Source organism: Cyprinodon tularosa, unplaced genomic scaffold, assembly GCF_016077235.1.
Source record: "Cyprinodon tularosa strain WSP-4 unplaced genomic scaffold, ASM1607723v1 ctg1379, whole genome shotgun sequence".
Classification (NCBI taxonomy): Eukaryota; Metazoa; Chordata; class Actinopteri; order Cyprinodontiformes; family Cyprinodontidae; genus Cyprinodon; species Cyprinodon tularosa.
Genome location: NW_024038199.1, coordinates 24,967 through 47,643, shown reverse-complemented (window position 1 = coordinate 47,643; position 22,677 = coordinate 24,967). Strand labels below are relative to the sequence as shown.

At 43.1% G+C, this 22,677-nt stretch overlaps 1 protein-coding gene across 1 annotated transcript in view; it reads left to right on the top strand.

Moving 5' to 3' along the window:
• The first annotated feature begins 1,297 nt into the window (after positions 1–1,297).
• LOC119778741 (NACHT, LRR and PYD domains-containing protein 12-like) overlaps positions 1,298–22,677 on the top strand; it is a 43,139-nt gene continuing 21,759 nt past the window's right edge. Inside the window, exons 1-3 of the mRNA XM_038278101.1 lie at positions 1,298–1,416; positions 4,225–6,049; positions 9,763–9,945. Of these exons, the coding sequence (XP_038134029.1) occupies positions 1,314–1,416; positions 4,225–6,049; positions 9,763–9,945 (2,111 nt within the window). The 5' untranslated portion in view covers positions 1,298–1,313. The remainder of the gene's footprint in view (positions 1,417–4,224; positions 6,050–9,762; positions 9,946–22,677) is intronic.

Sequence of the window (22,677 nt, the reverse complement as noted above, 5' to 3'; positions counted from 1 at the left end):
ACTGGAGCTTACATATTAGGAGCTTATTTATGAGTCTGTAACTAAGTTCAGCTCTGGGCTGAATCTTCCAGCTCCAGCCATATATCTATAGTGTCTACAGTTCAGTTCTAGTGGCGCTCCGTGAAAGTTAGAAGATGTGTGTAACGAGACGTCAGGTCTTCACTTACTGCCGAGACCGCGGTAGAAACGCTCCGCCTCCTCCGCGGAGTCAAACAAGCGACTGACTGTCAACAGTGATCCGCAGCCGCGCCGGATAGAGGAGCCCAAAGCGGATCCCATCCTTGTAGAGGAGAGACTTCACTTTGTTGAACGATGCCCGTTTCTTGGCAAGCGCAGCGCTGAAATCCTCAAAGATCCTTATGGGATTGCCCTGGTATGAGATGCTCCGTGTTTTCTTCGCCCACAGCAGCACTTTCTCTTTCTGGATGTAACTATGAAAGCGCACAATAATGGGCCGGGATCCCTGCGGCGGTTTCGGCCCCAGGCTGCGGTGAGCTCGGTCCAGTTCAAATGTCGTATCCTGTAAATCACCTCCGGTCACGTCCTTAAACAGCGTGGTCATGAAAAGACGAGCATCGGTCCCCTCCGCTCCCTCAGGGATGCCGATCACACGCAGATTCTGCCGTTTGGATCGTGAAACCAGGTCCTCAACAACCCGCTGTACCTTTTCATTCGTCTGAGTGTTGGTCTCCACCTTGGACCTCAGTGCGGCCACTTCGCGCTGCAGAGTCGTCAGGTCATCTGAATGGGAAGTGAGGGCTGATTCCATTATGGAGATGGTAGCTGTGTGTGAGGCTACTGTATCAGCGATCTTCTGCAGAGAAGCTTGGATAGGAGCCATGGCCGTATTCAGGGAGGAGGTGAGTTCACCTGTTACGTCTTTGTGCAATTTCTGAAGTTCACCGACGAGCATGTCCAGTGTTAACGGTTGGGCTCCACCTGTTGCTACATTGCTAGCTTCTGCCTTGCTAGCATCTTTATCATGCGGGCTGAAGTGCTGAGTCAGCTGAGGCTGTTTTTTCCCTTGGCGGGTCCCGTGGGATTTACTTAGTTTAGTTTCAAAAGTTTCCAGATCTCCAGATGCATTTGAGATATCAAAAAAGTACTCCAGAGTGTTGTTCAGCATGGGGGTGAGTAGAAAATGAAGGCTAATCATGTTTTGGGTGTACTATTCCTTTAATAGACAGAAACTAGTCAGGCAGCAGAGATACTGTTCTGACCAAGCTTCTGGTCCTCTGTTTTTGTTGGACCTTCATGAACATCTTCATATTCAGTAGGAGAGCCCCACCCTGTTGATAGTTAACCTTTCAGTGATGAAGAAATTTCTTTACAGATGGAAGAAGAGGAGCGAACCTCAGCATGGAGAAAGACCTGGAGCTGGACCGCTGACAGCCAATCAGAGCAGCTTTGCAGCAGGTAAGATTGAACATCTCCCATCAGAGTTTCCTTCTATCGTCTCTGTTGAACCAATTTTGTCTTTAGTTGGATTTGGAGATTCAAGCTTTTTAAAGTCTTTCTGGGATCAATTATCCAACTAAATCTCTGTATTTCCATCTACTGTAAATCTACCAAAGTCTGTGTTCAACCCAACAACCTTTGAACCTCTTCTGTTTTCAGCCCTTTGGGCTAAATGCAATAAAACTAATCATCTCCTTAAAGCTGAAGGTCATTTTGATGCATGAAAACCAAAAGGTGGAGAAAGCAACTTGCTGCTCTGCTTTTCTAAGAAGAGGGAAGGAAAGTCTGAGAGACAGAAACCTGGATTTCCTCTGACAATAGATCACTGATTACAGGATAGATATCTATATTTAAAACATGGAATCATTGGAAAGATCTTCCAAAGGACCAAATCAGTCCCATGTCATTTCCAGTCTCTAATTATTCTTCATAAACATCTAATCCTGTCTCTGAGTGAGAAATGCTGTTTAACCCTTTAAGCCCAGACGGTGCATGAAGCTAGTTAGGATGTTTAGATTCATATTTGTTGTTCTGTTGAATGTGCTGCATTTCTCTTTATAATTATGTCTTGTGTTTTTACTAGAATGAGAACTGCTTAATCTAAATTGTTACACATTTCATTTGTATCGCAGTTTTACAAAAGATAACTGAGAAGATTCAGTAAAGCTGCCTCAATCATATCTACTGGGTCTCATTTTGTTGGTTATCTGTCAGCCAGGACAGAATATGCTGCATTGGGAAAAGCAGAATATCAATAAAATGAAGAAATATATCAGCTAAATTATGTCCTTTAATCCCCAACAACCAGAATTTTGATATTTTTTTTTATAAAACATGGATAAATTTAAAAAAACGGTCAAGTGTTTAAAAATAAACTAATGACTAGCTGTTAATAAAATGTGTAAACATATAAATGATAAATCAGTAAAAATAGATGTAAACAAATCTTGAAGAAATAGTTATCAAATCAAACATTGTAGAAATTGTATACTAACAATTATTAATATCTGTGTATATAATGCAAAAACCTTAAAGGTAAAATGGATGTAAACAAACAAGCAAAACTACAAAAACTATTTAGAAGCAACAGTCACTTAATGAAAGAGAAAAAAATGAGGCACTAACTGGATGTGGTCATCTTTCAAACATTTGATGATGTGAGATAAAGTGAAACAACCATTTTATTTTGCAGCAGGTGACGGCCTGCCAAACGGCTGAACTCTCTGATAATGATAAGAAAGAAAAGAAATACACTATAAAACAACCTTGTTATTTGTGAATCTGACTGCAATCGACAGATAAGGTTGATGATGCTGGAATTAAAAAGTTAGTGAATGATTTCCTCATAAACGGGATTCAGTCTGAGTTGCTCTCCATCCTCTTTAAAATCTGACAAATTCCTCTATTTTGCATCACTGCCCCTCAGAATTTCTTTCAAATTCTCCTGGATGGATCATTATACATTCTATGCCATCAGGACTGCAGCTGTTTTCTAAAATCTTCTCAGAGGCGAACAAATCAACAAACCTCCTGAATCTGCTGATGCATAAAGCGCTCTGTGAGCAAAGCTGTTCTGCTCAGATATGTTATTTTCTCTGCTATAGACAGAGAATACATCACCAGGACACATCAGAAAAAATTGTGTCATTTATTTATAGTGCTTTAAAACCAGAATAATATAAGAAAAAGCAAATGGTGATGTGAAAAACCAACCGTAAACAGAGGGGGGATTTCAGCTTTCAAAAACCAACAATGCAGCAATACAGTTGATTCCCTCCCCTATCATTGCAACCCCCACCCCCTTACAGGGGAACAGAAGACCTTGCCTGTTCAGCCACGCCAGAAATTCCCTCTAGCAACCCCCCTTTCAGAGATATAGACAGGTATTGTGCATTGCAGGCTGACAAAGAACCCAAACGACCCTCATTCCTAAGGGGTGGACCCATTCATCAGGTTCAATTTGCATGTTTTCTAAACTAAAATAAGGCTTTGTTTTTGGTTCACTCTATAAAATCTGGAACTCAACGCTATTTTTGACATTTTTAATTGAAAAAGCTTCCTGGATGGGAAGCAAAACGTCTTCAAACTTGGAAACGAAGTCCAGTGGAATGTTTTTTTTAACTTTTCTGGAATGACTCTGAGCTGGATGACTGAGAATCGTCACGTGCAGATGTTTGAAGGATTTAGAGAAAAGAATAGAAGTTTTAGTTTTTACCTTACGTTTAAGTTGTAAAAGGATAGACAGAGCTCCGCCCTCAGAGGTTCATAGTGGTGGCGGTATTCTGGGGCTTAAAGGGTTAAATGTGAAAACTAGCTGCTCCAATGAGATGTTTCTCTAGCAGGTTAAATCATTTCCTCTATTTTCCTTCATTAAGGCTGTAAAATTCTGAGGAACCTTTTTGTTTCTCTGCCTCTTCTGGAGCTGCCGTGTTCATTGAAGAAGGTCCAATACAACCAGTCCAATGAGGACAATGGTGACATGATGCCAAAGAGTAGATGTTGCTGTCAGCATTTCTTAATTTTCTCTGCTTTGGAAATCAGATCCTGACAGCGAACAAATACAGGCCAGAAAACAGAGGCAGAAATATGCTGTCTGACAATTTAACAAGGTTCTGGTTCTGAGGACAGATCAGATTGTTTAGAACCACATAGTGTGAAGGAAGAGACCTTCTAATGATAACACCTCCTGATGTTCCAGATGGTTTGGTTCCACTTAATCACTGTATCAGTCTTTTTCCTTCAGTCGTCTTTTCTTCTGTGTTTCAGCAGATGTTGGTCTGCAGGAGGTTCTAGAGGAACATAAGATCAGCCTGAGGAGGAGATGTGAATGTGTGACTGAAGGAGGCTATGAAACAGGAAGTAGAACCCTCCTCAACAGGATCTACACTGATCTCTACATCACTGAGGGACAGAGTGAAGAGGTTAATACACAACATGAGGTGAAGCAGCTGGAGAGAGCTTCCAAGATCCAGAACCTCCATGATTCTCCAATCAGGTGCCAGGACATCTTCAAAGCCTTCCCTGAACAACATGGAGCCATCAGAGTGGTTCTGACCAACGGCGTCGCTGGTGACCAACATGGAGCCATCAGAGTGGTTCTGACCAACGGCGTCGCTGGTGTTGGAAAAACCTTCTCAGTGCAGAAGTTTGCTCTGGACTGGGCAGAGGGCTTGGAGAACCAAGATGTCCGTGTGGTGGTTCTGCTTTCCTTCAGGGAGCTGAACCTGATCAGAGATCAGCAGCACAGTTTTCTCACGCTGCTCCATGTTTTCCATCCAACCCTCCAGAAGCTCCCCGCAGAGAAGCTGGCTGTCTGGAAGCTTCTCTTCATCTTTGACGGTCTGGATGAAAGCAGACTTTCTCTGGACTTCAACAACAGTCTGATTGTTTCTGACGTCACACAGAAGTCATCAGTCAACGTTCTGCTGATTAACCTCATCAAGGGGAACCTGCTTCCCTCGGCTCTGGTCTGGATAACTTCCAGACCTGCAGCAGCCAATCAGATCCCTCCTTCCTGTGTTTCCAGGGTAACAGAAGTACGAGGTTTCACTGACGCCCAGAAGGAGGAGTACTTCAGGAGGAGGTTCAGTGATGAAGATATGTCCAGCAGGATCATCTCCCACATCCAGACCTCCAAGAGCCTCCACATCATGTGTGGGATCCCAGTGTTCTGCTGGATCACTGCTACGGTTCTGGAGAACCTGTTGACCACAGAGCAGAGAGGAGAGCTGCCCAAGACCATGACTGACATGTACTCACACTTCCTGCTGGTCCAGACCAAGAGGAAGAATAACAAGTACCATGTAGGACATGAGAGGAGTCCACCGGAGCTGACGGAGGCTGACAGGGAAGTTCTCCTGAAGCTGGGGAGGCTGGCATTAGAACATCTGGAGAAAGGAAACATCATGTTCTACCAAGAAGACCTGGAGCAGTGTGGTCTGGATGTCACAGAGGCCTCGGTGTACTCAGGAGTTTGTACAGAGATCTTCAAAAGAGAGTGCGTGTTCTTCCAGAAACCAGTCTACTGCTTTGTTCATCTGAGCATCCAGGAGTTCCTGGCTGCAGTCTACATGCTCCACTGTTTCACCAGCAGGAATACAGAGGTGATGGAGAACTTCCTGGGAGAAACATACAATGGAACATTTCTGGATGACTTCATGGCGAAAATCATAGATAAATCCCTCAGGAGTCCAAATGGCCACCTGGACCTGTTTGCTCGCTTCCTTCATGGCCTCATTGTGGAGTCCAACCAGAAACTGTTAGATTTTCCACTTGGTCAGATGAAGATCAGTCGAGGAGCCATCCAGGTAGTAATCAACAACCTGAAGGAGCTGAGCGCTTTTATAATCCCTACTGACAGAAGCATCAACATCTTCCACTGTCTGATGGAGATGAAGGACCTCTCACTATTTCAGGAGATCCAACAGTTCCTGGAATCAGGGAAGAAGCTCTCAGAGATCCAGTGCTCAGCTCTGGCCAGCATGCTGCAGATCTTAGATGTTCTGGATGAGTTAGACCTGGAGAAGTACAACACATCAGAGGGAGGACGACGTAGACTGGTTCCAGTTGTGAGGAACTGCAGAAAGGCTCGGTGAGTCCAGATGTCTTCATGGTGTGATGCTGATTTAGCTCTATTGTCCTCCTGGGTCTTCTTCATGGTTCTAGTTGCTTCTGGACATCTTTGCTCTTTAACTTCTTCCTTCATCCTTTGGACCATTTCAACCATTCAAACATCTAAATGTTCATCTCCTCTAGGACAGCTCTGCTGGAGATTTTGGTGTTAAGAGATTTGGATGAATTTAAAAATATTCTACTTTTAATCCGTTTTTATCTTTCGTTGAAATTAATAGAAAACCTTCAGAATGTAGAAAATCTTTGTTTTCTCTAAAGATCCAATCAGCCAGAGACCCATCAGAACCTTTAAACTCCTCTTCACTCATTGGGCTGTTAGCCCAGAATTCACCTTTTTAGTCTCTTTGATTGTTTTTATAAAATCACTGTTTAGCTCTGATGAAAACTTGGTCCATTCAGATCAATCCCTGCATTGCTTATGTTGCGATGGAGATTAGTTGTTTGGAGTTTTCTCACTATCTCGCTGCTCTTGAGTCCCCCCTACTGATATAACATCATTGGATCTTCTGTCCATGGCTCCACGTCTGTCACTTTATCATAGAACATAATTAGCTGTCACTCTTCACCGCGTCGTCAGTAGCTACGTGATTGTAGGAGAGACGACACATGGTAACTCCCATTAATATTAACCAGCAGCTACTTCTGTTTTTATTTGGAATAAAAAGTAGTAGACGAGTTGGTTTAAAAAAAAAAAGATGCCACCGAAAAAGTCGTCAGACATGCAGAGCTTTTTCAACAAAATAAAGCAATGGAGTGTAAGTAGCCTTGAAAATCAGTATTGTAATGCAATAAGTTTGACAAAAGCAGGTGTTTAAAAAGTGTTTTCTTTGCTAGTTTAAAAAAGCAAAACACCTTTTTTCTGTTACAGTTTTTTCCTGTTTTTATTTGTTATTAATGTTGCTGATGTTTCTGAGCCATTACAAAAGAGCCACTTAAAGGAACCAGTCTATCTGTACATTATAATATTTTTATTTTGTTACTGTTGCATTCTCAGCAATATAAAAGCCCTGAATAAATGTATGCTGTTCAAATTTGTATTTGGGCTTATTTTTAGTTCAACACAAAAACCTAAAAAAAGCTTTAAATCCTGTTACTGGAGGTTCATCATCCCCAACCCTTATATCAGGGGTAAACAGTTAAAAATGAGGGGGGCGAATAAAGAAAATCATCAACCAGTAAAGGTCTGGAGACATTTTTAATGATCTGTTACTTTAAACAGAATTTAACACTGAAATAAAATGAGATGTTTATGCATCCATGTTATACATAAACTTTTTTAAATAAAAAAAAATACATTTTTTTCTGTTTTAAAATCTAAAGTGTTTTTTGAAGGAGGAAACAACAATAGTTTGATTTACAATTTCCTGATTCACATCTTTTATAAAACACCTGAACTGATGGTTTGTTCTTTTCTTTCTTTTTTCTGTCTTAATGAGAGCAGTGGGCTTTAGGCTACCCTGCAAGGCTTTAAACCTGGGTTTAACCAGAGACTAAGCCATTCTCAAGCACATATCAAGGTGCTCATTTTGAGCCTGGATCCATATTGGTTTTTAATTCCGTTCATGGTGGAGAATCCTGCTTCACAGCAACAGGTTGAGCCAAACATCCTCTAAATGTTCAGGCTCTGCTCCGGTCTGGCCAGGTCAAGATCCGCTATTAGAATCACACCAAACAGGAAAAAGAATGTCGAGAAGATCTGGTTTGTCAAATTAAAATATAGTAACTACAGATCGGTAACTACACATCAAAGCATAATTCTTATATATTTAAAAAAACTTTCACAGTTTATTTAACAGACTGGATGTGAACTATTGGTTGCCCATCAGCCCAGGAAACAGATTTCTCATCTCCATCAGAAACCGCACATTTGCTGGATGCTGATGGGGTTCAATTCTGCATGTTTTGCTCCTACGAATTTGTTGATAATATCGTGCATGCTCTCTTTGAGCTCCGATGATAAGTCGGAGCACAGAAAGACGGGAGGAACAGTGAAGGCTGTAGGCTTTGGATTGCGTAGGAGGTCTGGAGCGCTTTGGGGCGGAGCGGAGATGGAGGATGTGGAATTTCGGCGTAACAGGAGAAGCGGCACAAGCGACGTTTAGACACTGTCCTCACACAACATGTGGTAATTTATAAATGCTTTAAATCTCGGGCTGCTGGGGGGGGTGGTTGCGCCGGCTGCGGTCTGCTCTTCTTGCGGTTTTGCGCCGGGCGGCTTTTCTGCTCTCGGGCTGATTCTGTGCGCGGTGTGTGCGGCGGATGCGCGTGGGCCCCGGCCGCGGGCGGGGCCGCCTGAGTGTTTTTCCTGGGTGGTGCGGTCGCGGTGGGTGTTGCGGCCGGTCGCCGGGGGGCGGGGCGTGTTTCGGTGCTCTGTGGGGCTGGGGCGTTTCGGTCGGTGCCGTGGGGGGGCTGGTGTTCGGTGCCCGGCCCTACTTCGGGGTGGCCGGCTGCTGGCGGGGCCCGCGGACTCGTCCCCGCGGCTCCCCGGGGCGCCGGCATGGTGGTGGCTGGGGGGCTTCTTCGTGGCTGTCTCTCCTCCTCCCTTGGTGGGGGTCTGATTTCCGGGGCTGGCCCCGCCTTGGTGCCTTCGCTTCTGGGGTCCCTTTGGGCGCCTGGGGCTTTGGGTCTCCCGGCGCTGGACTCAGTGCTCTGGGGGGGGCGCCTCTCCAGCTCTCCACAACCACTATTGAGCATTTTTTCTATGGTTAAAACTTTACATGCTGAAGTTCACCCTCACAAACAACTACAGGTGCTAGGCTTCAGGTACTTAGAGATTCACTTCCAAACAGAAACCCCACATTCATATCTTCAGGTAACACAGAGTACATGTCAGACTTAATAATATTACTTTAGCGATAGTTTCAAGGTGTTGCTTTATTGTATATCTCGTACCATGTCTTTTGGTTGTGCTGTTCTTTGTTTTCATCTCATTGCAGGTGATGAAGCAGACTGAAAATGTTTTGTCATTGTCTCCTTCCTATCTCCTCTTTCTTTCATCTTTTGTCCTTTTTTTCTTTTTCTTTTTCCTTCTTCTTCTTCTGTTTTTCTGCTCTACTTACATTGCAGTGTCCATATGAACTATAAAACTCCCTGTATAATTATAATAAAGCAATTTATATGCATGAAACAAGTGGAGCAGTATGGCAATTGCCATACCGCTACACTTGTGAAAGTAAAATCTGTTGGGCTCCTTTTGGCATCAAGACAATTATTCTTATTGCCACCTTGCCAGACAGGACACTGTAAAAAAAAATAACATAAATGTTTTAAATCAGGTTGGGTTGGGTTAGCCAGCAGGTGGATCTGGATCTGGACCACGGTTCGCTAATCTGTGACCTCTGCCTTATAGTGTCCCCACCAACTTTCATTACAAAGTTACACCATTGGTTGAAGCTGTTAGATGTCCTCCATAAAGACCTGCAGAGACATGAGCTTTAACCCTTTAGACATTCCAGCCTCTTCTAATTACTGGGAGAACTTTCACTGCTTTCACATGAAAAATGCTGCTTGACCCAAACGCTCTGTCTCCTCCCAGAGGTTTGGGCCTTGATGTGGAGAGCAGATGTTCATCAGATGATGACATCACTGTTTGCTCATCATGTTTTAGTCTGTGTTTATCATCCAGATTGTCTGATTTCATTAGAACTGACTTTATTTCTCCTCTACTCACAGACTTGGTGGCTTTTCTCTCAAAGAGGCTGAGTGTGAAATTGTGGCCTCAGCTCTGAAGTCCAACCATCATCTGACTGAAGTGATAATAGATCAGATCTATGTAGGGGGAACCTTAGGAGACTCTGAAAGGAAGCATCTGTGTGAGATACTGGAGAGTTCAATCTCCAAAGTAAAGGAACTGAGGTGAGTTTTCTCTGTTTATTCAAACATCATCAAATAGCGAACTTTATTTTCCTGTTGTTCAAACTTTAACATATTATGTTTTGATGGAAAAAATGAGCAAAATTAGTGAAATGATGTTGAGCAATGAAAAGTTTGATTTTGGAAAGATTCAGACGGTAAAACGAGATAAGATTACTTCATTTCTCATTTCTTATCCATATCTTTACATCTAGAATGGTGTTTGATACCTCTGGAGTAGAACCAGAACCACAAACATGTTGAAACAACTATTATGAAAAATAATGTTTAAGAAGATAACAATAAAAGCTTAAAAATGTCATGCTTGGCTTAAGGTTCCTAACCCACATGCAGAACACACTGAAGCATTAGAAAAGTTCAAAGGTTTATTGAGATAATTCTGTGCAAAGAATAAACAGATTCAGGGGTTAATCAGATCCAGGACTGGTCACAAGTGGGTTTACTACAAAGGGGGACAGAGGGGTTAGTGGATGTCCAGGTCATTTACAGGATGTGAGTGAGCAGGACTGTACCTTTTCTGGAGTTAGAGCTTAGCGGCTGAGGGGGGGAACCTTGAGGGTGGTTTGAGCGTTGCAGATCACAGATTTGAGTTTCCCTTCCAGATTCATGAGAGAGCGGGCAGGCAGGTCTTTGACAGGAATGAATCTCCAGAGTTCTTCAGAGATCAGACAGGCAGATTTCCAACAGAGAAACTCTTCAGGGTTTCTGGTTTCAGGCAGGTTCAACCTGGGAAGCAGAAAGGAGAAATCAGATCAGGTTCAGGTTTTCAGGGAGTCAGAGATTCAGACAGGCAGCTTGGCTCAGGTTTGCTAACCGTAACTGGCAAACACTATGGCACTGGAGAGACGTCCTCTGCCTCCTTAAATACTGATCTCCTGATGAGCAGATGAGCGACAGGTGGTTGCAATCAGCTCCAGCTCCAGGAGATCTAGTACGCCCTCTGGTGGAGAAAGTGGACAGACCTCCAGATCCCAACAAAAAACACTAAAACACTGATGTCAGCAGCAGGTTCCTCCTCCTCAGCTTTGTCCTGAAGCTGCAGTTCTGTTGGACCGGGTCAGAGAGAATCTGTCCTCTTTAATCTGACAGCTGTCAGAGACGGTTGGAGCCATGTCTCTGTGAGCCAATGATGCTTCATCAGGGGACTCATCAGGAACCTTAGAGCTGATTCAGAGTTCCTCCATCTTGGTTCTGATGATCTGATATGACCCAATATTATGGGTGGTAAAGGAGACCTGTGTCCTCACTGCAGCAAACATCTGATCCTCCTCTCCAGCCTCTCCTCTGTGGCTGGTGTCCTTCCTCTGTTGGGATGACTGAATATCAGCAGGCAGATGGACGGCCTTTAAAATAGAAGCCACAACTTTAGAGCTTAGATGTCTGTATCTGGATATTATATGTAAATATATTATCTGTCTGTCTGATGAGATTTTATTGTGACGTCCTGAATTGTTTTAAACATTAATTGTAGATCACATTGTGTGTGTGGTGACGGCGTTCCTAATAGAAATATGGGCTCATATTGACGTCATTATAATGAATTGTTGCACATTACAACGATCAGCATTAAGGTAAAATGAAGCTGAAAATAGCAGTTAGACAGCAACACTTCATCCAAACTATGTCAAACTAAACTCAACAGACTTTCTACTTTCAGACGGTTTCTTTGGTGAGTCTCTGATGTCAGTCAATCAGTTGTTGGTTGGCTGTAACAAATGTTCCCGATGTTTTTTGACCAAGTCTGTCTATGACAGTGCCGTTGCAATGGTGATTTAAGCACAGGGTAACCTTTACTGCTTTGGCATCTTTTGAATTTCAACGTTTCAAATTCCTTGTTTTGAATCCAGTTTCTATCAATTCTCGATTCCAATTCTTTTAAGAGGATCTTAAAAGTTTCCCTGTTAGAAATTAGCTGCTAACCAGATTTCTGTCTGGATGAAATAATCTGAACTTCTCAATGGATTTTCCTTCCTTAAACATTTATATTTGTTTGAACATTATAAATGATTTCATAGTTATTTTCAACCAGTATATAAATATCAAACCAATGAACTGTAAGATGATCTGATTAATTTTATTTTCACAGAGTTACATTTTCACATGGAGCTTTGTTGTTTAAAACCTCATTAAAACACATTTCCATATATCCAGTGATGCTGCAGGTACTGAATTTTATTATTTTATATTCCTGATTCTGACTATGGTGCAGTCAGCATCCTGACAGAGTTTCTCTCCTCGGCGTCTTTTACTGCACCTCAGCTCCACTCAGCTAGACATGGAAGTAGTGATGTTTTACTTTCATGGACAGAGGAACAATCAGATTTCATCCTCCATCATTCAGTTAGTGGGTTTTATCGGATACAACTGATCCCAAATGGATTAAGATAAACAATCAATGATGTTATTCTTTTAATTATTCATAATTCTGGAAGATTTAGGTTCAAGTGCTTTTTATTCCATCCGGAACAAGCAGAAAACAAGGCAGGTATCTGTTTAGACATAAAGTAAGAAGAGAAAGTATGAAAGGCTCTGCTCTCCCTGCAGAAGCAGGAAGGAGGAACAAGTTCCTCAGTGAACCTAACTTAGCACAACACCCGTGCAGCAGGTCAAAGATGAGGCTCTCATTCTGACTCCGGCGGCGTTAATGATGTCGGCCGTGCGCCGTCCTTTGATTAATATAATCCCATCACCAGGTTCCCAGGTAGGGACTGGACATTTCCTTATTTAACTTTAAGCCACATTTCAAACAGATGGCTGCACACACTGCTGAGGATTCTTTTTCGTTGGTATTTGGAAGCTCCTATTGCTAGGTCAACACTAGGAATCAGAAAATAAAAAAGTTGAAGGATTCCAGGAGAATAGAAGGTTTGAACCGATTCTGATCAATTATCGATTCCCGGTGCCCAACCCTATTGGTTGCTCAGCTTCTCTGACCAAGAACAATTTGCTCTGTTTCTAATCTGCTTGGGTCCTTCAGATGTTAATGAGCACAGATGATGGTGACCATTTGCAGTTTCTTCAATATTCTGAAAGTCTTTGTTTCTACAATCAAGTGAACTAAAAGTTTTTTTGTTTGTTTTATTTTATTTTTTTTTTACATTGTTTACAGATAATAAAATCCACTAATTTTGTTTCTCAGATGGTAAGAATACCGTATGGCATAATAATGTAAATTAAAGTGGAGGATGTTCTTTTATCAGGTGTATCATCAAAATAAGTGGTCCTCCTAATTGTCAATCTTCCTGGTGATATGTTAACATAAGGCGGTCCTACGTGCTTGCCCCCGTTTTCATTTACAAGTGGTGGGTGCCACAGGAGTGGTGCCATATGGAGGACCAACTCTGCTATATTTAAAAAAATAAATACAGAAATAAATAAATCCTCAATAAATAAATAAGCATACAATCAATTGCCCCCAAAAATAAAATAAACTAATAAACGCAGGTAGAATTTATTTATACACAGGGGGGTAAATGCCCAGGCCCTGACGGATACCCTTGTGAGTTCTACAGAATATTTTGGGATAGGCTTTCTCCATTACTCTTAGAGGTGTACAATGAATCTTTGACCTCAGGGTGTTTACCTCAGACCCTTAACGAAGCAGTTATTACTTTACTAGCAAAAAAGACAAAGACCCTCTACTTTGTTCTTCTTATCGCCCAATAAGTCCACTTAATGTTGAATAGAAACAGTGCTTCCCACTGTGGTTGGGATAGATCTGACTGGCTTTGTACAAAATAGGAATTCCTTTTCCAACATAAGACGACTTTTTAATGTGGTATATAGTCAACTCTCTGTCAGTACTTAAGAGGTTGTTATATCTGTGGATGCTAAAAATGCCTTTGACAGAGTCGAGTGGCCATATTTATTTTACTCGATTAAGAAATTTGGTTTTGGAGAAAAGTTTCTGTCTTGGATTAAAATACTTTATTCTGACCCATATGCATCAATTAGGACAAATAATACCCATTCTGGTTATTTTTGCCTCAATCGCTCTATGCGCCAAGGCTGCCCAATGAACCCCTTACTATTTGCTCTGGCAATTGAAACCCTCGCAGTTTTGCTTAGATGTAATACAAATGTCATAGTTATTAAGAGGAACAATATTGAAACAAAGGTCTCTTCATATGCTAATGATCTTCTCTTGTACATTTCTAATTTGAATACCTCTATTCCTGCTGTACTTGCAACACTTGTCAAATGTGGGCAGCTATCGGGATATAAATTAAACCTCAGCAAGAGTGAATTGTTCCCAGTTATGCTCTAGCTAAGAGCTACCCATTGAACACATTACCATTTAAGGTCATAGATCAGAGTTTTATCTATTTAGGAATCCGGATTACATCTGAATACAAGGTTCTTTTTAATGCTAACTTCTCCCCTTTATTATTGTGTGTTGAGGACTTTGATTTTTGGTCAATGCTGGGCCTGTCATTGGTTGCTCGGGTCAATTCAATCAAAATGAACATTCTCCCATGTTTCTCCTACCTATTTCAGTGCATCTTTATTTTCCTTTCCTTATGGGCCCTTTTCAGCCTCCCCGTATACACACTCAACTCTTACAAAGGCCTAAAAAGCTTGGGGGGATGGCCCTTCCAAACTTTAGATATTACTATTGGGCTTCAATAGACATCCCCTTCCCGGGGATTCACCTTTAGACATTTTTCTAAAACCTACCATCAAACTGAAGGGGGCCATTTCTTATATTTACAATCAAATTATTCCTTTACACCCACAGACCCTGAATTCCCATAGATCACTTTGGGAGGAAGATTTCAGACAGGCCATCTCAGAGGATATTTGGACACTAATCTTGTCACTGGTGCACAAGTCTTCTATTTCTGCCAGACATAATCTGATTCAATGCAAACTTTTTCATCGCACTTATCATACTAATGCACGTCTGGGCAAGTTCTACACCGGCATTTCTCCTGCCTGTGATAGATGCCAACATTCTCCAGCCAATTTGATTCACACTATCTGGCTCTGCCCTTAGCTCTCCAACTATTGGTCCAAAGGTTTTGCTTTTTTGTTGGACATTTTTGGTAAAAAAACTGGAGCTTGACTTCCTTGTTTGGGGTTGCACCTTCACAGCCCACTTTGTCCTCCTTTCAGAAGTGCTCCTTAGCTTTCCTGAACTTTTTGGCACGGAGAGTGATTATAATAAGGTGGAAGTTGCCTCAACCTCCATCGTGTGTCCACTGGCTCAGAGATTAGCTGTAATTTAATAAAACTTGAGAAAATCCATCTTACTTTAAGAGGCTCGTCTGCAAGATTTCTGGGTTTGTGGAGCCCTTTATTAAAAGTCCTTAGAAAGATTCATTTACCTAATATCCCAGACTGATGAGGTAAAATGTATATAGCTGTTATTTATTATTCTTATCAATATCTTTTTTTCTCTTCTCTTTTATCCTCCATCTTGATTTTAGTTTGTCTGACATATCAACAGCAGTTGATACCTGAGGTAAACATTTTTTATTTATCTATTGCCCATATGGACTGTGGAAAAAATTAACATGGTTTTAATACTGTGGTTGTTTTTACTTTATTTTTTATATGTCTTTTGATATCTGTTTCTTTCCACCTCTGATTATGTTTACCTGACTGTTATGTTTACTTATTTAATGTCAGGATCCCAGTTTTTGTGTTAACCTGACTGGCTGTTATGTTTACTTATTTAATGTCAGGATCCCAGTTTTTGTGTTCGTCTGTTTGTCTTGTCTTTTGTGTTTCTCCCTTCCACCACCAGGAGGCGCCTGGCTTCGGTTCGCCTCCTCACACACCTGCAAGCTGTTGCCTCATCAACGGACTGCTTTTAAGCTGCTGGTTGCCACTACTTCAACGCAAGAGTGTTTGCCAGTTTGGGGTACTCTAGCCAAGACTTGTTATTCTGAGTCTAATTTGAGTTTTTGTATCCTGAGCTTTAGTTCTCTAGCCAAGCTCGTTTCTCTCTGAGACTAAACTTTGTTTGTTCTTTGCCTTTGGGCAGGAAGCCTTCCTGCAAACTGGACCTTTTCGGACCGCCTTCTCCCTAGTGGGATCAACTGAGTCTTACCCTGAGCGACGGGTTCCATACAGGAGGTTTGGATCCAACCATCTTTGAGCAAGCTGAGATCAATCTCTGAGTAAGGAAATCATCTTCACCATGACCCGTTCAAGTACCACAGGAAAACTGAGTGGCAACCGGCGGCTGCACCATTCCATTCTGTCCAAGTTCTGGGTAATCCTGTTCCACCCTCCACCAGATCAAACAAACTCTGGAAGACCAACACACAGACTAGAGTCTACGTGTCTCTTCTTCTCTGGAAACATGAGTAGCAACAAATTCTCTCCTTCAAGATTAATAACTCCAATTTCCCACTGAGCCCGAATCTAATCTGTCTCCTCCTCATCTTCCAGTTCCTGGCCAAGCAGAGTTTGGAGGAACTCTGCACCAAACTTAAAATACTCTTCAATAAAACCAGTTGAACTTTTACTCTGTGTCTCTCTGTTTGGCTTCACTGCATGTGGGTCTGAGCCTTAGAAAAATCATGACATTTAAATATTAATTTTTATTTATTTTTTTAATTTTTTTATTATTTATTTATTTATTTTCTTTGTATTCTGTTTAGGAGTATATATATATGGGTATATTTGGGTTTGTTGTAGCCCAATTATGTTTATATGTTAAAGGTCTATTGTTATCTATATAATAATATCTATGTCTTTATATTGTACCACATTGTCAACCATGTCATCCATGATGATGACAGCGAAACATCTCCTCGGCACAAGTCTGCCGAGATGTTCAAGGTCCTGGGAAACAGATTTGGGAATAAACCACTGTCGCCCCGGAGATCGTTGAGGACCTGGAGAAGATCCCACCTCTAAAATTCCACCAGCCAAGTAGGATGATCGAGCTAACCCTGTCAGGGTTTGGTTTTGGTTTGGAGGACCCAAATGCAGAGGCAGAGAGGCTGAGGAGGTTTCTTGTGGATTTAATTAAAGGAAACTGTTTAACAAAGGCAGGAAACAAAAAATCCAACTAATAATGAAAGGCAGTCCAGAACCATGGAGACATCAAGGGAAAACCAAACACGAGGAGCTGGGGGGAGACGAGGAACGTAGACCACAGCATGGGAAGACAGCAAAGACAAGGACCCAACAAAGAGTGAGAGCAGAGGGAGAGCATATATAGCTGACAGAGACAAAGGGAGGCCTAACGAGCTGACAAGGAGCAGGTGTGAGAGGAGACAACGAGGGAGCCAAGGGGAAAGGAACACACATACACAAGAGGGCAAAAGATGACAACAGAAAAACATGAGAACTAACATAAATCTAGAAATTACAACAAAACTGGAATTAAACCAATAAATCTAGAAAACAAGGAGCAAAGTAAAGAACAGCAGAACCGAGACCATGACATATCCAGTCTGCCGAAAAGGCCTTGAGTGACCTTACAGTGCTTGGAAACACCGGAGCCATCAAAAACCCGCTTATAGTCAAGTCGATTGAGGGGAAACTGCCAGACACAATGAAGAGGGATTGGCTAGTCTACATGGTAAATCCAGAAAATGCAGTCATACCAGACAACCACTTCGACAAGCTCCTTGCCTACCTGAAAACTTAAGAAGAGGTCTTGGAGAGACTTAAGCAACTTGGAGTGTGTGAGAAGTCAGGCAAGAGGCCAGCTGACTCCAAGAACTATGCCTCTTACCAAGTTCACCAGTAAAGAGGGATGTGTTGTCTGTGGTGACGAGCGCCATGCAGAAAAGCTCTTCTTCTGCAAAAAGTTCAAGGAGCTGAAGGTGAAAGACAAATTGAGTGCTGTGGAGAGGCTGGGAGCCTGCACGAAGCGTTTGGAGTGTCATGACGAAGACAGTATCTGCAAAGACACTTTCCTGTGTAAAAAGCCAGGCTGTAGGAGAGGCCACCACTTCTTCCTGTGCCAGAAAGCTGACCCTATAAAGGAGGAAACGGAGACAAAGTCAACCATGAAGAGACATAAACTGACAGAAGAGCAACAGCAATTTGTGTCAGAACTGTCCCCTGAAACGGCAGAAAACTTCAAAAGGGCCTTTACAAATGTGTCTGCAAGATCTCTCTGCACCGAAAGAGCTTGAAGGCATGAATGTAAGTGCAGATCCAGAGCTCCCTGTAATCCTCATGCTCCTCGAAGTCCCCACCAATGCAGGTTAAGGGTTAAGAACTCCTACAAGGATTAAATTACCCACAGTGAAGCCAGGAGACAGGATCTGAGCAGCAAAAAGATCACACTTGTCGTCCACGGGGTTGGAGGAATAGCCGTAAAAGTCAAAACAAGGCGATACCATCTCAGAATGAGAGTTAAGAGCCCCAAAGGATCGGAAGGAGCCCAATCCCCATTCCACTACAACACCTGTATGCCTGGTGTGGAATAGCAGCCAGAAATTCAAGGTCACAAGCATGAATGATCTTCTGCTGAAGGAACCCGACATGCTCAACCCGATCAGAGCAGTACTAATCAAATTCATAGAAGGGGTGCATGGCACATGCGGAGACATCAAGAAGATGTACAATTTGGTGTGGTTGGAAGACCTGGAAGTACACCTACACAGATTTCTCTGGAGGGACACAGAAGACGGAGAACTTGAGGAGTATGCCATAACAAGAGTCACCATCGGTGACCGGCCAGCCGGACGCATCGCATAGCTGGCCATGAGATAGACTGCAAAGCTACCCATGTTCACTCATCTGTAGAAGGAGCGCAGGATCCTGGAGGAAGACTCCTATGTTGATGATATGCTTACCTCCCAAAATGACCTGGAACAGCTGGACAACAACATCACAGGAGTCAAAAAAATCCTGAAAGTAGGCAGATTCTTCCTGAAACCCTGGATCCGGTCAGGCCAAAGTGGGAGGGACATGCTGGCACCAGAAACACCAGCAAACAATTTCCTTATTCTTACAAATCAAAGGAAATTGTACCCAATGACCTCAGTCAACTTCTCGAAGAGGAGAAAGAAAATGAGAGTAGGTCAAATCTCCTGGAGGAAGAGGTGAGAGGAAAAACTCCCAAGCCACTGACTAGAAGGCGAAGGCAGCTGTTGAGCCAAGTGGCTAGCCTTTATGACCCAATAGGTCTTGTCACTCCTGCGAAACAGAAGGGTGCCATCCTAGTCAGGAGAGCCTTCCAGGAGGCAGGAATCAACACAGCCCGTGACACCTGGGACAAGCCACTGTCAGAAAAGTTGAGGGAAGAAGCAATCCAGCTTTTTGAGGAATACATCCGTCCTCCACTGAAACCTCACACCACGTAACTGGACCAAAAGACCATGGGGGATAACTCTGATAGAAGTGACCAGAGCTATGGAGCCACTGTGTATTTCAGGTGGGAGACTGCACAAGGCATCGAAGTCAGACTCGAGTCAAAAGCAAAGCTTATGCCACTCAAACAGAAGGGGGAACCAGTCAAAACTGAAATCTGTGGTGCTGTCTATGCTGTCCGTCTAAGAAGGTACATTGAGAAGCACTCTCAAACGGAGAGTGAGAAATGGCTCCACCTGCTTGCCAGTCAAACTGTGTCGGGAGCAGTCCAAAGAGACAGCTATGGATATCAGACATTCTTTGCGAACAGAGTTGGAAAAATCCAGAAGACCACATCCCCTGATGACTGGTAGTGGATCCAGGGAGACCTCAATGTGACAGACATCATAACAAGAGGTGCAGCCCCAGAATATCTCAAAGAGGATTCTGTGTGGCAGAATGGACCAGACTTTCTGAAACTACTGGTGGAAGAGTGGCCAAAAAAGTCTGCCAAAGATGTTGCAGCCCACCCCAGAAAAGGGATAAACATGCTTCAAAGGAAGTCCTTCTCAGCAGCACTGACCAGAGCACAGCTCAAAAAAGCCCATCACGATGCACCATCTAGTGGTACAAGCAGCCCAGTGACGGTCACAGGCAAAAGAGACACTGATGCTCAGCAAAGCACTGCAGATGGAAAGGGGACCAGGACTCAACTCCAAAGACCACCAGCTGGTTCTGCAGTAAAATAACTGATCAATGTCAGATAGTTCAGCAGCTTGAACAAGTTGACCAGAGTTATCACCTGGGTGTGGAGAGCTGCAGTGAAGTGGAAAAAATTGCTCGGCAAAACCCAATCCACAAAAAAGCCAAAGTGGGAGGTGCTCTCATCAGAGAAGTTAAGTCCAGAGCCAAACAAGCTGTACTTACCGTCGGTGAGTATGAAGATGCTCAGAGAGACCTCTTCCTCGCAGCACAAGAGGGTGCATGCTTGCAAGACGCCACCCTCAACAGACTGGCTGTGTACAAAGATGCAGAAACTGGACTCTTAGTCTGTGGAGGAAGATTTAGGATCTTTGATGAACATAAAATCGCTTTACCAATCTTATCATGTGATGAGTGGCTATCCTCTCGTCTGGCACAAGAAGTCCACAATGCAAACCACGAGGAAATAGAAGGTACACGCCTGAGAATGAGAAAAAAAAGCATGGGTCACAAGACGCCCAGAAGCTGGCTCAGAAGATTGTGGACAGCTGTGTGACATGCAGAAAGGCCAGAGCTAGAAAGTGCCAACAAATCATGAGTGTCCTCCCATCCGAACGGATAACACCAGCCAGGCCATTTGAATTCACAACATTGGATCTATTCAGACCTTGTGAAGTGAAGGATGAAGTGAAGAAGAAATCAAGGCTCAAGGTATGAGGGTTAGTCTTCTGCTGTATGGCATCCCGAGCTCTGCACTCAGACGTTGTAAGTGACCAGTCTTCTGAAGGTTTCCTGCTGGCCTACAAAAGATTCACAGCACTAGGGGACATCTGAAGAAGCTGTGGTCAGACTCTGGGAAAAACTTTGTGGGTGCCAAACCTGCTCTCAATGACCTGTACACCTTTCTTGGCCATCTGCAATTGTCAGAGGATGAGAATGAAGTCTCCAAGCATGGGACAGAATGGAGCAGTAAACTTCACCCCGCTAATTCCCCTCATAGAAATGGAGCTGCAGAGGTTGCTGTACGCATCGTGAAGCGCGCCCTGCACAACCTGGGAGGAGACGGGTCCTTTACTTTAATTGAGTTCCAAACCTCCCTTTACATGGCTACAAACCTTGCCAATCAGAGACCCATAGATACCTGAATCCAAAGCAGAGAGGACTGTTCTACTTGGGAGAACAGGACTAAGAGGACACATCGGAAGCTTTGATTTTTGATTTTGATGGCTACCCCTACAAAAGGCTAAGAGTAATTCAAACAGAAGTTAACCAGTTCTGGAGGAAGTGGAGCCAGTTGGCGGGGCCCAATCTCTTCATCAGGAGCAAGTTGCACACAACATACAGAAATGTAGCCACAGGAGACATTGTCTCCTGTCATTGAGGAGTCAGTAAAAACTGGCCAGTCATCAGCGTCAATCCTTACAAGAAGGGCATTGTCAGAGATGTTCATGTCCGAACCTTCCCCAGCTACCCAATCTCGACCATGAAATCTGACCAAACAATAAGCAAATGTACAACAAAAACCCCCTCTACAATTCTGCACAGGGATGTACGACTGGTCATTTTCCTCATACCTATTGAAGAACAAAAATCATCATCAACTATAAAAACAACAAACATTGACCATCCACAACGTTTGTGACCTCCCCAAGTTCCAAAACCGAGAGGTCAAGTGGGAGGCGTCACGCCAGCTGACAAAAAGCACGACCAAAAAACCTCTTTTATTCACTTCCATAAACAAAACAAATCTTTAGGCGGACCTGCAGGTTGCAATCAATCTTAGCATTTTGCAACATCGCCAGCAAAGCACTCCAACCAACTTCCTGTCAAGAGGAGGAACTTCCTGTTAGACGGCCATCTTGAACATCAGTTCAACACATGCTATAGAGGACAAATGAGGAAAGTTTGTTGAGAGCAAAAGTTTGAAGAATCAAGCCAAACCAAGAAAATTAAATTCCCTCAGTTCACCGTCTAACGCAACTGGTAGGAGATTTGACTTTCTTGAATTACTCACCTGTTGTTGTGGAAGTGGAAAGGATAAACTTGTAACTACACTCACCAGCCACTTTATTAGGTACCCGATGCTATTGACGTGTTGAACCCCCTTTTGCCTTCAGAACTGCCTCAATTCTTGGTGGCATAGATTCAACAAGGTGCTGGAAGCATTCCTCAGGGAGTTTGGTCCATATTGACATGATGACATCACACAGTTGCCGCAGATTTGTCGGCTGCACATCCATGATGCGAATCTCCCGTTCCACCACATCCCAAAGATGCTCTATTGGATTGAGATCTGGTGAATGTGGAGGCCATTTGAGTACAGTGAACTCATTGTCATGTTCAAGAAACCGGTCTGAGATGATTCCAGCTTTATGACATGGCGCATTATCCTGCTGAAAGTAGCCATCAGAAGTTGGGTACATTGTGGTCATAAAGGTACAATACTCAGGTAGGCTGTGGTGTTGCAACGATGCTCAATTGGTACCAAGGGGCCCAAAGAGGGCCAAGAAAATATTCCCCACACCATGACACCACCATAACCAGCCTGAACCGTTGATACAAGGCAGGATGGATCCATGCTTTCATGTTGTAGATGCCAAATTCTGACTCTACCATCGGAATGTTGCAGCAGAAATCGAGACTCATCAGACCAGGCAACGTTTTTCCAATCTTCTATTGTCCAATTTCGATGAGCTTGTGAAAATTGTAGCCTCAGTTTCCTGTTCTTAGCTGAAAGGAGTGGCACCC